The 15,103-nt window shown below is 41.5% G+C and overlaps 1 protein-coding gene and 1 long non-coding RNA gene across 2 annotated transcripts in view; one reads left to right on the forward strand and one right to left on the reverse strand.

Moving 5' to 3' along the window:
* Positions 1–220: 220 nt before the first annotated feature.
* Positions 221–1,456, reverse strand: LOC114678270 (uncharacterized). Its single transcript, XR_003729586.2, has 3 exons — positions 1,199–1,456; positions 690–941; positions 221–583 (listed from the first exon to the last, which is right to left on the reverse strand). It is a non-coding gene; the product is annotated as an uncharacterized LOC114678270 (long non-coding RNA).
* Positions 1,457–4,377: 2,921 nt separating this feature from the next.
* The window catches only part of STIM2 (stromal interaction molecule 2), a 166,565-nt gene continuing 155,839 nt past the window's right edge, over positions 4,378–15,103 (forward strand). Inside the window, 1 exon segment of the mRNA NM_001435938.1 lies at positions 4,378–4,903. Coding sequence (NP_001422867.1) covers positions 4,753–4,903 — 151 coding nt within the window. The 5' untranslated portion in view covers positions 4,378–4,752.

Genomic DNA, 15,103 nt, shown 5'->3' on the forward strand with positions numbered 1-15,103 from the left:
TTAATAATATAAACGACTCACCCCACATGCCCTCTGACTGCACTGGGCTTTAGCGGGCAAAGTTGACTTGCTTCTGTTGAGTGACTTTTAAAAAACTATGTTAGCTAAGTTAAATCTACAGTTTTTGAATTCCTACCCTGGATGCAAGACATTTACAAAGACTTCCTTCTTCTGCTCCCAGAGAAAGCAGCAATAAATTTTTCCACCATCACTACACCACTTGAGGACTACCTCATGCTTTATTGGGTTTAGGGAGCAAGGGTCTTGCTAATAAGTTACTTTCACAGTGTCACTTCTATTCCTAGCGCTTTATCAAACAATGTGAGGACCCCATTTTTATGCTAGGGCTTCATTGATGGAATGGAGCCATCACATTGTCTATATCACTTGAGAGGTGTTTCCAAAGTTCTCAGCACCTCGAGTCTCTTGTTAGCGTCCGTGGACGGTCAGTGGGAAAACTTGGTACCTAACAGGGTTTCCACCAAAGGCAGCTCTCCGAGGGGCTTCACCATCAAGAGCAATCGAAACAGACTGGACCACCCTGCTGGGTCAGTCCCAACATTCCAGGGCCACGCGAGGAAGTCTAAGGCGGGAAAGAGACGATCAGTGGGAGGGCCAGGCACCGGAATTCCCCACTTCTGCGCCTCCACCCCTACTCCCGCCCCACGCCCACCGCCCTCTCCACTCACAGTCCGCCGCGCCCGCCCACGCGGTGACGTCATCTCGCGGCAGCCGGCCGCCCCGCCCAGATAGTGGGAGCCGGAAGCCGGGCATGCAGCGGCGCGCGGCGTCCCGGAACCCACGAGCCTGAGAACTCGCGCACCTGGGGGAAGCCGGCGGGAGGCAGCGGGCATGCGCAGGGCTGCGGTGGCGCAGGCGCCCTGCCGCGCTCGCCGGTCGGGAACCGGTTCTCCTAGTCGGAGCTGGCGGCGTGCTGTGGGCTGTGAGGGAGCGAGGGAAGAAGAGGGAGCTAGGGAGTCCGACTCTTGGGAAGGGCAGGCTTGCCTCTGGGATGGGGAGGAGGCAGTGCAGGGATCCTGCTGTGCGTCTGTGCAGGGCGCGTCCCAGTAGTTTGGGATTTGCAAGAAGATGCAATCAAACAACATTGGCATAGAAAGTGCGATGCGTTTGTCCTAAGCCAAGAACACGCTTAGAATGCACGCCCAGAACCAGTTCTCCCCGAGGGATGGCAACGCACCTGTGTGTCGGGCTCCGCGCAAGGGCTTTCCTTGTTCTTTTATTCTCCCGCCGCCGCTAACAACCTTGTGGGGCGGGCATGGTTGGATCCCCAATTTAAAAGTGGGGAAACTGAGGACAGATTAACCGGTCTGCACGTAACAAAGCTGAAAAGTGGTGGAATTGCTTTTTTTTTCAGGTTTGCCTGATTCCAGAGCTCAGTGCTGCCCATCAGGTGTTTGAAGTCATGATTTGGGGAAAATGGGACAGTGAAGACGCTCTGTTAAAAAAAAAAAAAAGCATATCATGAGGTTTGGACATTGAGAGGTATAGGCTGGCTGTAGGAGTCGGGTAGGTGCCAAGGAAAAGGAACTTAGGGTAGATTTTGAATGGGATTTGGCGACAGGGAAGGAGAGAAAGCTTTCCGGTGGTGAGAACAAGGGGAAGGAAAGGGAAAACAAAAGCGTGGAGGTGGGAAAGGAAACATGGGGAGAAAGCGATTGCCTCATTTGGAGTCTTGTGTTTGTGTTTGGCTTGCAAATAGAAGCATCTATAATTCTAGGGTTGGGGTTTTCTTTCAAAGAAATGAATTTTCTCCTTTCTGTTCTTAGGGTTTATGCTATGATGCACAGTGACACGTACCTCTGTTTAGCAAGGTGCATTCCGGCTAGTCATTTAACAGCTGGAAACTTATATACCTGTGGCAAAGATGATCTGCGGTGGAGGGTTTATTCCTGGCCCCTGGCCTGCCTGACCTTGGTCTTTTTAGTGCTTGCCGGATCCTTAGTTCCTTTCTGGTTCCAGTAGTGAGAGGAATAAACACTTCTAACTCCAATCCAACACACTCTCAATGTCAACACCCTCACTATCTTTAAAAGAAGAAAAAAAATACGAAATCATCTTTGTTTAAAGAAGCCTGGCCCCTGTGATTTGTTAATTTGTTGTGTTTTTATACTGTTATTGCTATAACACAGTTTGCACTACACCATTTAGCAACTGATTACTACCTTGTATTAGCCTCTAATTGTTGAATGGGTGTAAATTTTATCTCCTTAAAAAGATTGTAAGATGCCTTAGTCATGGGACTGTGCTGTTTATCTCATAGCCCTGACTGCTGACTTAATTGCCTTTTTCAAGTGTTTCTCTTGCTGAACCCTCACCACTGAGTACCCTGCCTGGCATACTAGGTACTCAGTAAACATTTAATAAATGAAATGAGTCCTCCTGGAGAGCAGGAACAAGCTTGTTATTTATATTGTTCTGGTCCCCTAGCAGACTTATCTTCTCTGGTGGGCACTCAGCACTCCGGTGTGACTTCATCGCTGTGCCTTTCATCAGGGGAAAGATAATCTCCTTGTTTTGCCCTATAAAGAATTGCCACCGGCCGGGCGCGGTGGCTCAAGCCTGTAATCCCAGCACTTTGGGAGGCCGAGACGGGCGGATCACGAGGTCAGGAGATCGAGACCATCCTGGCTAACACGGTGAAACCCCGTCTCTACTAAAAAAAACTACAAAAAACTAGCTGGGCGAAGTGGCGGGCGCCTGTAGTCCCAGCTACTTGGGAGGCTGAGGCAGGAGAATGGCGTGAACCCGGGAGGCGGAGCTTGCAGTGAGCTGAGATCCGGCCACTGCACTCCAGCCTGGGCGACAGAGCATGACTCCGTCTCAAAAAAAAAAAAAAAAAAAAAAAAAAAAAAAAAAAAAGAATTGCCACCTGAACACTATGCCCACAAGAAGTCTGCTGAGAAATAATTGTTGATAGATTGACTTAGCCTCAAAGACATCCTGGATTCTTTTCTAAAGCGTGCATCTGCCCCTCTACAATAAACGGTATTTGTGGTTATCTTGGCCAGGCTGCCTAAGAAATACTTTAGGAGAATGTAATTTGAGTATCTTCTTGGCTTGAGAAAGCAAACAAACAAACCAATAAACAGAATCAAACCAACAGAACCCAATAGCAAAAGGATCTTCGTGTTTAATAACCCTATCTGCAAATTTTAAACAATTTTGTGCTCCGGGAGAGAGAATGCCTCCTTGTGTGTGAATTTCCAGAGCTTTTAATTTATAGTGACATTACATTCAACACTTCCTTTTAAATTTGAAGGGAGGTGGCCTTAAAAATATGCTGGCAACTGGTTTGGATGAGAAAGATTCCGGTTCTTTCTTTATCCAAACCAATTAGACCAGGTCTGAACAGGATTTACAACAGAGAGCAGACCTTGGGTGCCCAAGAACTTTGCTTCATTCCAGGTTGGCGAACACAAGTCAAGTCTGCACCATTGTTCTGTCAGCCGGTTCAGGATACGGCACAGAGTCGATGGGATGGGATGGGGGTGGGAAGGTAATGAGTTCACGTAAATATCTGTACCTAGGAGAGTCAGAAGCTAGAGTAAATTCTCTTAAATAGGCCCTTTCAGTGGCTGCTAAATCTGGCTCATTTCCCATGAATTAGCTGTGGGACACTGGGGACAACTTAGTTCAAATTTCTGGGCCTTCGTCTCCTCATTCGTAAAATGGAGATAACGATAATTTTGGAGTTATAGCATGTAAATGTGCAAAGCAGTTAGAACAATGCCTGGTACACTCACACATAGCACGCGCTTTGTGAAATGTTTGGCAAGTAAATAAAGCGCTAACCTATTTGCTAACCGCGTCTAAATAGCCAGCCACTTGTAAGCCCCACCTATACTGAAATTACGGGGACGCTACCGTTTTCCGACTTCGAGATTTTCCTGACCCATGCAATTACTTTTGCTGCCCTCCACGAGGCTGTAACTCGCCCTCAGGATGTGGGACGTCTGGACTCTTCTCTCCGCCCCCTTGTAGCCCCCCACTCTCCCTCGCGGTGGTGCAGTGAATGAGGGAGGGGTACACGTCCTCCTTCTTCCCCGCCCCCTATCTTCGCGGCTCGCTAAAGCGTTAGTAACCGCCCCGCCGTACTACCGTTGGTCCGGGAACGCCTCCGGGGCGGGGCTGGGGTGCCGCGCACGCGCTGTACAGCCGCGCAGCGCCTGCGCCGTGGAGGGCCTGAGGGAGGCGGGGGATTGGTATGCGAGCGAATGTGCGAGGGGAGGGAGGCGTCCCGGCGGAGCGTGGTACTACGACCAGCGCCGGCCGGAGGGGGCGGGGGGATGCGCCGCGGCGGCGGCGGCGGTGGCGGCGGCGGCGGCGCGGGCGCTGGGGCTGGTGTTTGGCGGCGCCAGAGCAGCGGATCCCGGTCTCGCCGCAGCAGCAGCGCGGGTGTCGTGCACCGCCTGAAGACGCCGTACCTTTCTACCCCCCACTTTTTTTTTTTTTTTTTTTAAATAACCGGAACCAATGAACGCAGCCGGGATCAGAGCTCCGGAGGCCGCCGGTGCCGACGGGACCAGGCTGGTGCCCGGCGGGATTCCGCGACTGAGGCGGCGGGGGCGGCCGGAGGAGTCGCCGGCGGCGGTGGCGGCGCTTCGCGGAGCGGGCGAGAGGCGTGCAGCCGGGGCGCAGCTGCGCTTTCACCCGGCTCCTCCTCGGCGCCCTCATCCCGCCTCGACTCCCGGCCCAGCCTGGGGCTGGCTGCGGCGGCGGCGCTGGGCTGCGTTGCTGGTGCTCGGGCTGCTGGTAGCCGGAGCGGCAGACGGATGCGAGCTTGTACCCCGGCACCTCCGCGGGCGGCGGGCGACAGGCTCTTCCACAACTGCCGCCTCTTCTCCCGCCGCGGCGGCAGGCGATAGCCCAGCGCTCACGACAGGTGAGGGGCCGGGGGGCGGCGGGCGGGGCTCAGCCGGCCGCGGTGAGACCCCCCCATCCCGTGCAGAGGCCAGCATCTCCGCCGGACGTCCGCTATTCCACGACCTCGGCCGGGCGTGATGCGGAGCCCTGGCTGCTGTTCCGTCGCGGTTCCCTGCACTCCGGACATCTTCCCTTTTCACCCCAACACCCCACCCTCGCCGAGCCTCTCGACGGCACTGGTTCCCCTCCCTTCAGTCGGGCTCTCAGATATTCCAAGCTGAGCAATGCGGTGGTTTCTCTTTCGTGCTGCAGAAGAGCCAGCAGGGTCTGCAGGGGACTGGGCTGATTTTTTTTTTTTTGAAGCTGCTGGAAAAAAGTCAGCAGCAGCATTGCGGTATTGAGTCTACCTCTGGTGCTGCCTTTGCAAAGGCAGCTGGCAGCGAGTCTCACCGGTTCAAAGCCCCGCTGAGCACAACGTCCCAGGGGAGGCTGCTAAAGACGATTCTTTGAGAGCCATAATACCTAGTGATATTAGTAGTTCCGTGTTTGTATGCAGAAATGCCTCAGTTTACTGTGCATTTTTTTGCGGGGTGGAAGGAGGCCGTTTTAAGTGATGGAAAGTGTTTGCTGGTGGGAGCATCACTGGGTGACAAAGGGTGCAGAAACCGCAGCAGGTAACCAGAAATTATACCTAAAATTTGCAAAGTGCAGCATACTCGGGGCTTGCAGCTGGCAACACAGTTCTGATAGACTGCACCAGCACCTTTTTTTTTTTTTTTCTTTTTTGTAGAACGTTCTCGTAATTGAGAACTTGGAAACGTGCTTTGTAAGGTTAAGTGCAGAATTGTATCATTTTTAAAGCCTTCCGGTGTTATGTACAACTCATGGGTTGTGGTTTAAGTAAAAGTTATGATATAAGGACCCTGAAATGATTTCTTTGGGAAAAGTAATGGAGCTAAAATAATGATTTTTTTTTTTTTTTGTATTTCACTTAGTTTTAAAGTAGATCTGTAGGTTTCCTACAATAATTGTAAGACTAAAAAGTTTAAAGAGGCACAAGATGACCCATGATTAATTTAACCAAAGTGATAGTCCAGCGGGCGTCTGGAAGTTACGAACAGCTTCTCTGACAAGTGCTCAGAAACTGTATTCTTTAAAGCCAAGCAGTTTCTCTGGGTTCTATGATAGGATATTTACTATTCTAGAGAGAAGAAGGATGTTGGTAAACTTTAAAGGCTTTAGAGGATGTAGAGTATAGAACATAATGATCAGCATGTTTAACTTTACCCTGAAGCATATCAAGCCCTATTAAATGGAACTTGATACATCAAACCTACCAATTGGGTAACTGGGATAAAGTGATTATAAAATAATCAGCATTAGGAGCATAATATAGTTTGAGTGAGAAGATAGGCCAGACAACTTTATGCTTGAATAGTATTTATTCTCCAAATAAAAATGTGGCAAGTAACATAATAGTGAAGAATAGTGATTATTAAGAAAGTTGATAAGACTGTAATTTGGAGATTTAATGCCTCATGCAGGAAGGGAAGGAGCAGAAATATTTAGGTTTGTAGAAGATGTAAGAGTGGTTCTGGGTTTCTCTAGTAGAAAAATTTGGTTAATACGTAATTGGCTAATGCTCCGTCAAAAAGTAATTGGTAAAAAGGCAAGCAATTCAGAAAATTTAGTATTTACTGACTGCTAATATTTTATACTGTGTAGATCACATTAAGAAAATTGCTCAGATGAAATTTTATTTTAATAAGCTATTTACAATCCTTTTTAAGACTTAAATTTGTCTGTACTTATTTAAGGCATTGGGGGAAAAAGGTGATTCTTACTGCAAAAAAAATCCAGTGTATCACACAAAAGAGTTGTGCCATAGGGCTTTAAAATAAGTTTGCTAGAAGAATACCCTGGAATTATTTCTAATGTTCTTTTACTTTCCTTTCATCAGAATATTGATTTTTAACAAGTTAAACATTTCCACTTAAAGTTTAAATCATAAAACTACACAATATACAAATTAAATTGTTATTTTAATAAGTTTAGTAAATACAGTCAATAGCACTCATATCTTGGTAAAGGTAAATTGAAAATCTGTGATGAAGTTAGAGAATATTGAAAATTTGTTTGAACTATATGGCCTCTATAGGGTTGTTTCCCATTCTTAAGATTGTATGAATAGTGCTTTCTTTTATGGTTCTATTTGTAAATGTTATGCAAAGCCTAGAACCTAATTTATTAGCATTAGTGTACACTTCAGGAAGTAAAACCATAGACTGAATTTACAAAATACTGTGGTGTGGTGTCATATTCCAGGCAGCGTTAATGGATAGAGATGGAGTAGAGCATCAGTAATAAGAGAACTAAACCTCACGTGAATTTGGAAAATTGAAAATTTTTGAAAGCCTTCTGAGAGAAGAATTGGTGTCTTTGGCTTCTGATTAAAGTTGTGATTTAGCAGTGAGTATTCTTAATAGCTCTGCAAAATGACAACCAAAATCACTTTTCTGTTTTCCTCTCGAGACTGGCATTTTTAATACTTACCTTTAGAGGCTCCATAAGAATTTGCCTTTTACTAATAAAATCTATGAAACTTTCTTTTTCACTGCAGTTTGCCTCTCAAGTGTTTTATTTTAGGGATTTAGTGTACTCTAAGAATAAATTGCCTTTAAATTATCTTGTGTTTATTTGCTCAAATAAACTATTATTGCTCAAAACTATACAAATCATCCAAATAAACAGACACGTTGTCATAATGAATACAGGTTTATATTTTCTTTTCCTTTTTAGATATTACCTTTTCAGAATTCATTGTACAAATGTTTTTGATGAGACGGAACCAATATTCATAACATTGTATGGTAAGGGTTTTAAATGACATATACAGCACTTATGTATTTAGAGCACTTACTTTGAAAGTGATTGAAATTTAAAGCAAATTAGGGATAGGTGACTGAGAGCTTGGTGATTGTGTTCTAAAGCAGTACTTTAATAACTTAAAACAATACCTTTTTTTTTTTTTTTTTAATTCTTTGCCTACCAGATTTAGAGTTGATGAATTGATCCCGATGGGGAGTGACCGATCTCATCCAGATAGGGTCCCTGAGAAATAGCTTATGAAAGCGAAACAGCAACAACAAAATGCCGAATAATTGAAATATTACATTATTTCTTATGGAATTAATTGTTTCAGAATTTTTAAAAACAAATTTTAACTGAACATATTTGCCTCTATCCTTTTAAAGAAGGAATTAAAGTAACATTCTTTAGTGCCTATATGAAGGTTTTATCTTAACTGTAGTACCATTTCACTGATTTGGCATGTTATTAGAAATATACATATATAAAAACATGTCTCTTAGAAGTATTAAAATCTCAATTAAAGTTTAATACATTCTTAGTTCAACATATAATACCATTTAGAATGGCCACTTTACCCAGTGCTGTTAAACACCTCTGCATTGTGGAGCTTTCATTAATTTAGATGGAAATATCTCAAATTAGCATGATTGTCTTTGGGAAAATGTTAAACGGAACTTTTAATGACATCAGTTGTATTCCTTATTTTTTTAAATTAGTAGTTGGTTTGCCTGTGGGATATATGTGTTGCTTTCAGTAATATTTTATGAATAACTTACACATGTTAGTGTTTCCATTGTGACCATAGACTCAAAGTAGATTCAGATGGCGTGAGAAACCTTTGTTCCTCTTGTGATGTTGCTCTTCCTGAACTTCTAAAGCCATCGTTTGCTGTATCCTCTTTCTCTTTCCCTTTAGTATCATTACCAGTGCTTTTCTTCACCAGTCTTTAGTCATTGCTGTAGTTGTATTATTGTTGCTAACTACAGGATTAAAGAATCTGTTCATATCCATTTGATCTAGTCAATTCTGAACATTTAAGAATTGGTAGTAATCTAATTGGTCTGGAAACATTGCATCCCTTGGTACTCTTAAGAATACCATGGCAGAACTGGCCTCTGTTGGGAATCTCATAGCACAGGAAGAATTCAGAGGGCCAGTTGGAAAAGTGGATCCAAGATTTAGCTTCCTTTTATTCTAAAGGAGGACACAGGATGATTTAGCTTGCCAAAGGCTTGCTTTGTGGCTGGATACATGCTAGTATTTTCAGATTAATTTAGACTCTTTTTGCGTAATGATATCAAGGATTTTTGATAGTGGCCTAATCATTGATGATAATTGCGGTGTGAACACTTTCGCAATGATTGTCGGAGATCTGCATTTATGTAATATGATAGTTAATGTATATATTGGCTAAGCTAATAGTAAGACTAACTGCTAATAGTATGGATAGTAAGCCATTTTTTGACATTTACTGGAATTTGGACCTTACCTTGTTAAGATCTACGTAGGAATTTACTTCTGAATTGATGAGGTTTTATTAACTAAATAATTATTAAGCACAAGCAGAATAACACGAAAGAGAAGTGGGAAAGAATTAAACAAAAGAGGAAGATGTAGGTCTGACTGTTTTGGACTCAGACTAGGTAATAATAGGCACATTGATTAAACTATTCCTATGTGTTAGTATTGTGCTAAGTGCGTTTTATATTATACATCACTGTTTTTGATTCTGAGACTAATTCTGTTAGATAGCTACTGTTTTTTTTCCTTCCAACTTTTCTTTTGGATTCATTTTTGATTCCAACTTTTATTTTAGATTCATGTGGCAGGTTCATTGCCTGGGTTTTTTGAATGATATTGAGATTTTAGTTACCAGTGATCCTGTCAGCCAGGTACTGAGCATGGTACTTAATAGTTTTTCAACCATTAAGCCCTCCTCCTTACCTCCCCTACAAGTAGTCCTCAGTTTCTATTGTTGCTATCTTCATCTTCATATAGTAGATTAGGAAGCATACTGGATGATCTTAAGTAACTTGCCCAAGCTCACATCTAGTAGGTAGCAGAGTTAGAAGTTGTCTAGGGTTTCTCTGATTCCAGCGCTTGGATTCTTAGCAGGTATGTTGTATGCGTCCTTATACAAACAATATGCGATGGATTGTGATTAGACCACAATGGGCTGCAAAGTGTAGGAGAAAGGAAGAGGCTGTTAGAGGACCTGGAGGAGGGCAGGATTTGAGCTGGACCTTGATGTATAGATAGGACTTCTTACGGAGATGAGTGAAAAGGCTTTCTGGGAGGAGACATATCCAAGAATAGGGGGTAAATACTTTTCTTTATAGTTAAGTATAAGGTATATGTAGAGTAGTGGGGAATGCAAGAAGAAAGAAGGTTGGGGCCAAATTATCAAGAGCTTTACAATTCCCTAGTGTATTCAGCATGTATCAAAATGTCAGCACATCTAAAACTGGGGTACTCATGTGTATACTGGGAAGAATGGGACACCCAGGACAAATACACATTTTCTTGGCATATGCATTTTATTAGATTATTTGAGAGCTATACAACTAAAGGTTTCTAAATATGCACGTTAGGGAAAATGTACATATATTTTAATTTTTGAGGTAAAGGCATTTTGAACTTTCAGAGTGTTTTGTTAATAAACTCTTGAAGTTACAAATCTATATCCTGTCATTAGGAGGTGAGAGGCATTGTGGTTTTTGAAGATGAGGGGGTGACATGTCCTTTGTGTTTGAGACAGCCAATTCTGGGTGGATGGCAATGAGGAGATAACAGAGATAAGGATGCCAGTTAGGAAACTATTTAGAAGAAGAGGGCTTGAGAATTCTAATTATGTAGTGGCTATGAAAATGTTTAGATGAAATTTTGTAAAATCGACTATATTCTTAGCTTAGAAAGGAATCTGGCTATTTATATGAAGTGTAAGAAATAAAAATTATCTTTAGCATTAAACATACAGAGTTTATAGAATGATTTCAATCAGTATAAGCCCTTGATAAATCCAAGAAGAAACACACTGTTTGTGATAGAGAATCTTATTTCAAATGTGCCCATTTCTTAATATAAAGATTAGTTTTTTTAAAAAATGTAATTGGGTGTATGTGATGATTTACAAAGTCGTTTACAGAAAAACAGTTGCAGATGTCTTTGCCAGTTGTTTGATAAGTAAAACCAAAAAACTTTTGATATCTGAAGATAATATATTTGCCATAAAATGCTTATATAAAGCTTTTAGAATTCCATGTGTAAAAAGGATAAGTGTTTCCAGATTGAACTAATGTTAGAAGTCAAGAGTCGAAGGCTCCCCAGACCCCTCAGCTGTGAATAACAATATTTCAGACTAGTGGCATATTACTTATTTCAATATTAACTTCTAAATTTCATTCCTGTGTGAATTTCAAGCTTAATCTACAGATGATGATTTCTATTGCCAAATCTAAATGGTTTGTTATTTTCTTTATCCATCTAGATCTCTATATTAGTATATGTTGGATATTCAGTCTTTCTTGACGCTTTCTAATTCTACCTTCTGTAACTGTTTTCCTTGACTAGTTTCATTGTTGCTGATTTTAAGGGTGGTTCCCTCTTAAGTCGCTGTTCTCAACCTCCTGTTCCCCTAGTCTAGCTGAACATTTCCTCCTCGGAGAACTTCATTACTAGGAAAGGTCAAAATTGGGGGTAGGGAACCCCAAGCCAGTGACTGATTTGATTTTTGGCTTTATTTCCTTTGGCCCTTGGTGTGATACAGCACAAGCATCATGGCTGCAGTCCCGAGACTAATTTCCTTTCTTCTGGGCCTTGTCAGCCATATCCTTTAAAGTGAAACAATTTCAGGATTAAGGCTAGGAGCATTTGCAGAATGTTTAATAATGTCTATTCAGTGTTTTCATAAGATAGTGGTAACTCCCCTCCAGTACACACAGGCTGATTGGAGCCACAGAGCCTGGCAGGCGCAGTTTACTTGGACTAACATTCATCTCAGAGCCCAAGTACCTGTATCTGTCCGCATGTTTCTTTTTGTGTATGAATGTTTTTATGTGTGCTTATGGATCTTGGCCACTGTGTAACTTTTTTTCCTCTAGTCATTTTCACTTTCTCTGCCTCTCTTTGATCTTCCTAAACTTGACATTATATGGAACTGAAACACCTCAAAAACTTTTATTGAATGAAGTGCTGGGATTTTAATTAAAAAAAATGCTTGAAGTGAGTATCTCATTTATGTGATTACAGAATACTAAACAGACTTATCATAAACAGCCTCATCAAAACCCCCTAGGGTAGTCAAAGTGATTTGTAGTTTCTTAAAATATTCTCAATAAGTAAAAAGTCTTTTTAAACCCTTGTTTGAAGTTTTTGTCTCCTACTCAGCACACTGCAAGTTGCACAGGCCCGTGTTTTCTATTACTGTCTTTTTTATTCTTTTTAAAAAAATCTGATGTTGGATAACTAGATAATCTTAATCCCCCTTCTTTATTCCTATTGTCCAGCAATAAATCTCTAACCTTTTCATTAATGACGTATATGTAATTTTTGCTCTGTTTCCCCAATGCCTTGAACCATTGTTATGTTTAGCTCTTATTTCTGCTTTGCCACACATATTCAGACTCTGTTAATCCTCGCCGTTTCTTTCTTCTGGGTACCACATTAAGAAAGAAAAGCTAAACTGCAATTGTAGGTACCCCTGGATGTTTTTGAATTGAATTTGCATACCCTCTGATGTTTATTCCGTGTTTGTTTGGGGTCGTACGCTGTAGCTCATGCCTGTAATCCCAGCACTTTTCGAGGCCAAGGTGGGCAGATCACTTGAGCCCAGGAGTTCGAGACCAGTCTGGGCAACATGATGAAACCCCATCTCCTCAAAAAATACAAAAAAATTAGCTGGGCGTGGTGATGTGCCCCTGTATTCCTGGCTACTCAGGAGGCTGAAATGGGAGAATCAGGTACCTGAGCCTGGGGGAAGTTGAGTCTGCAATAAGCCTTGATCAGGCCACTGTACTCTGGCCTGGGCAGCGGAGTGAGACCCTCTCTCAAAAAAAAAAAAAAAGGAAAAAAAAAGTTTGTTTGGTTCTAGGTCTGTTATATGGGTCCTAAACAGAACTATAGAAGGTTAAAGTGAGAAAGTCAGTCATTGGTGAATATGTCTGTGTGTGCATAGAGTTTTAAACAATATTTAGTGATTGTTTTGTGCCAGCTATGGTATGAGTAACTGGAAATATAAAGATGCTGAAATTGACCATTTAAAAACATTTATTATTTATTTATTTTTAGAGATGTAGTCTCACTCTGTTGCCCAGGCTGGAGTGCAGTGACAGGATCATAGCTCACTGCAGCCTCAAACTCCTAGACTCAATCAGTCTCCCCGCCTCAGCCTCCCAGGCTGTGAGGCACCACAGATGGCTAATTAAAAAATTTTTTTTTAAAATGTAAACCTGAAAATTGCCTGAGATTGGATTGCATAATCTAAAAATAGGAAAATGTATATAAATATTTTGGTTCTTAAAAGACCACTACTGTGGTAGCTTATCTAGTATCCTTGCTACATTTACTGAAAATACCTGTTAGAGATATCTGCACTGCTATGTTCTTTTCAGCATTTTTCACAACAGCCAAGATATGAAACAACCTAAGCGTTCATCAGTGAATGCATAAAGAAAATGTGATACATATGCACATGCACCATGAAATATTATTCAGCATTAAAAAAGAAGAAAATCCTGCCATTTGTGGCAACATGGATGAATGTGGAGGACATTATGCTTAGTGAAATAATGCAGACCATAGAAAGACAAATACTGCATGGAATCTGAAAATACCAAACTTACAGAAACAGAGTAGAATGGTGGTTACCAGGGGCTAGGGAAAGGAGTAAATGGAGAGATGTTGAAACTTCAAGTACAAAGATTCAGTTATGCAACATAAATAAGTTTGGAGATCTAATGTACAACAATATGACTGTAGTTAATAGTGTCGTATACTGTACTTGAAATTTGTGAAGAGGGTAGACCTTAAGAGTTCTTAACATACCAAAAAAAAAAAAAAAAGGTAAGAATGTGATGTGATGGATTATGTGAATTTGCTTCATTGTGGTGAATATTTCATACTGTATGCATATATCAGATCAAATTGTATGTCTTAAATATATCTACTTTTTGTCATTATGCCTCACTGAAGTTATAAACAAATATAAGAATATTTATTGGAAGTATTAAAAAATAAGTCCCCCTTCCCCCTTCTTTGGAACAAAGTATAATTATAAATATAGTTTAAAAAATTGTAACTGGTATATAATAGATGTACATGTTTTCAGGTATCATTCCTTTTTCACTCTTTAGTATACTTTATTAAAAAACAAGCAAGCAAACAAAATTTCAGTGAGTCCTATGTGCCAGATACCAGTGGGTGTTTGGAATTTCAAGATCAGTAAGATATTCACCCTACCTTGTAGTCTGCTAGAAGGCATATCCACTTAAAGGGTGATGATAGTTGTGATAAGGGTAAAAGGGCCTAAGGCTATGTGCTGTATTTTACTGAATTACAAAGATGGAGTTACTAATTTTGATGTGGAGATGCAGGTTGTTAGTGAATCCTTTTTTTTTTTTTTTTCTTAAATATCCAGAGTAGAAGTGTCTGCCGAGAATGTATGAGTTTGTCAGATGGAGAAAGGCATGGTGGAAAACCAGAGGTGTGAAGCGAGGAAGCTGGGTGGGGAGTGACGATTATTATAGGCATTGACATTTGAGAATGCTAAATATGATTGTGAATTACCAAATACCCAGGATGACAGAGTCAATGCTGGGCCCTTTTGCAGTGCAGCATCATCCATATTTGCATGTGGGATTTAAATTTTTGCCAGGCATTTTGTGTGTTTTATCCAATTTAATCCTTAGAGAATCCCTGTGAGGTTATCTCCATGAGTTAGTACATCTAACAGAAATTTAGGATTGCTCTCAAATAGTTTGTACTTTAAAAATCCCCCAGTGCCAAGGATCTTCATGTTAAGCATAAGGTATATATGGAGTTGAATCAGGAAATGAGGCTGGAGAAGGAGCAGATACAAACGTTGTGATTAATTTACATTCTAGATCTTTATTGTCCAATGGCCTTAGGAGTTCCTCCTTCCTTTATTTTTGGTAAATAACAAAATTTTGCTATTAAATATTCCAAAATCTTGGAATACGACTCCTATAGAATATATCTGAGGCCCAGTAATTTGTCCTTTTTAAAATTAAACTTTGACTCGGTTTGTTCAGTTTGACTCGGCTTTTCGATAAATGCGTAATTGCTGTTTGTGCTTTGTTTTCATAAATACAAGGATGATGGAATGTAATTT

Source organism: Macaca mulatta, chromosome 5 (genome assembly GCF_049350105.2).
Source record: "Macaca mulatta isolate MMU2019108-1 chromosome 5, T2T-MMU8v2.0, whole genome shotgun sequence".
In the NCBI taxonomy this organism is placed as follows: Eukaryota; Metazoa; Chordata; class Mammalia; order Primates; family Cercopithecidae; genus Macaca; species Macaca mulatta.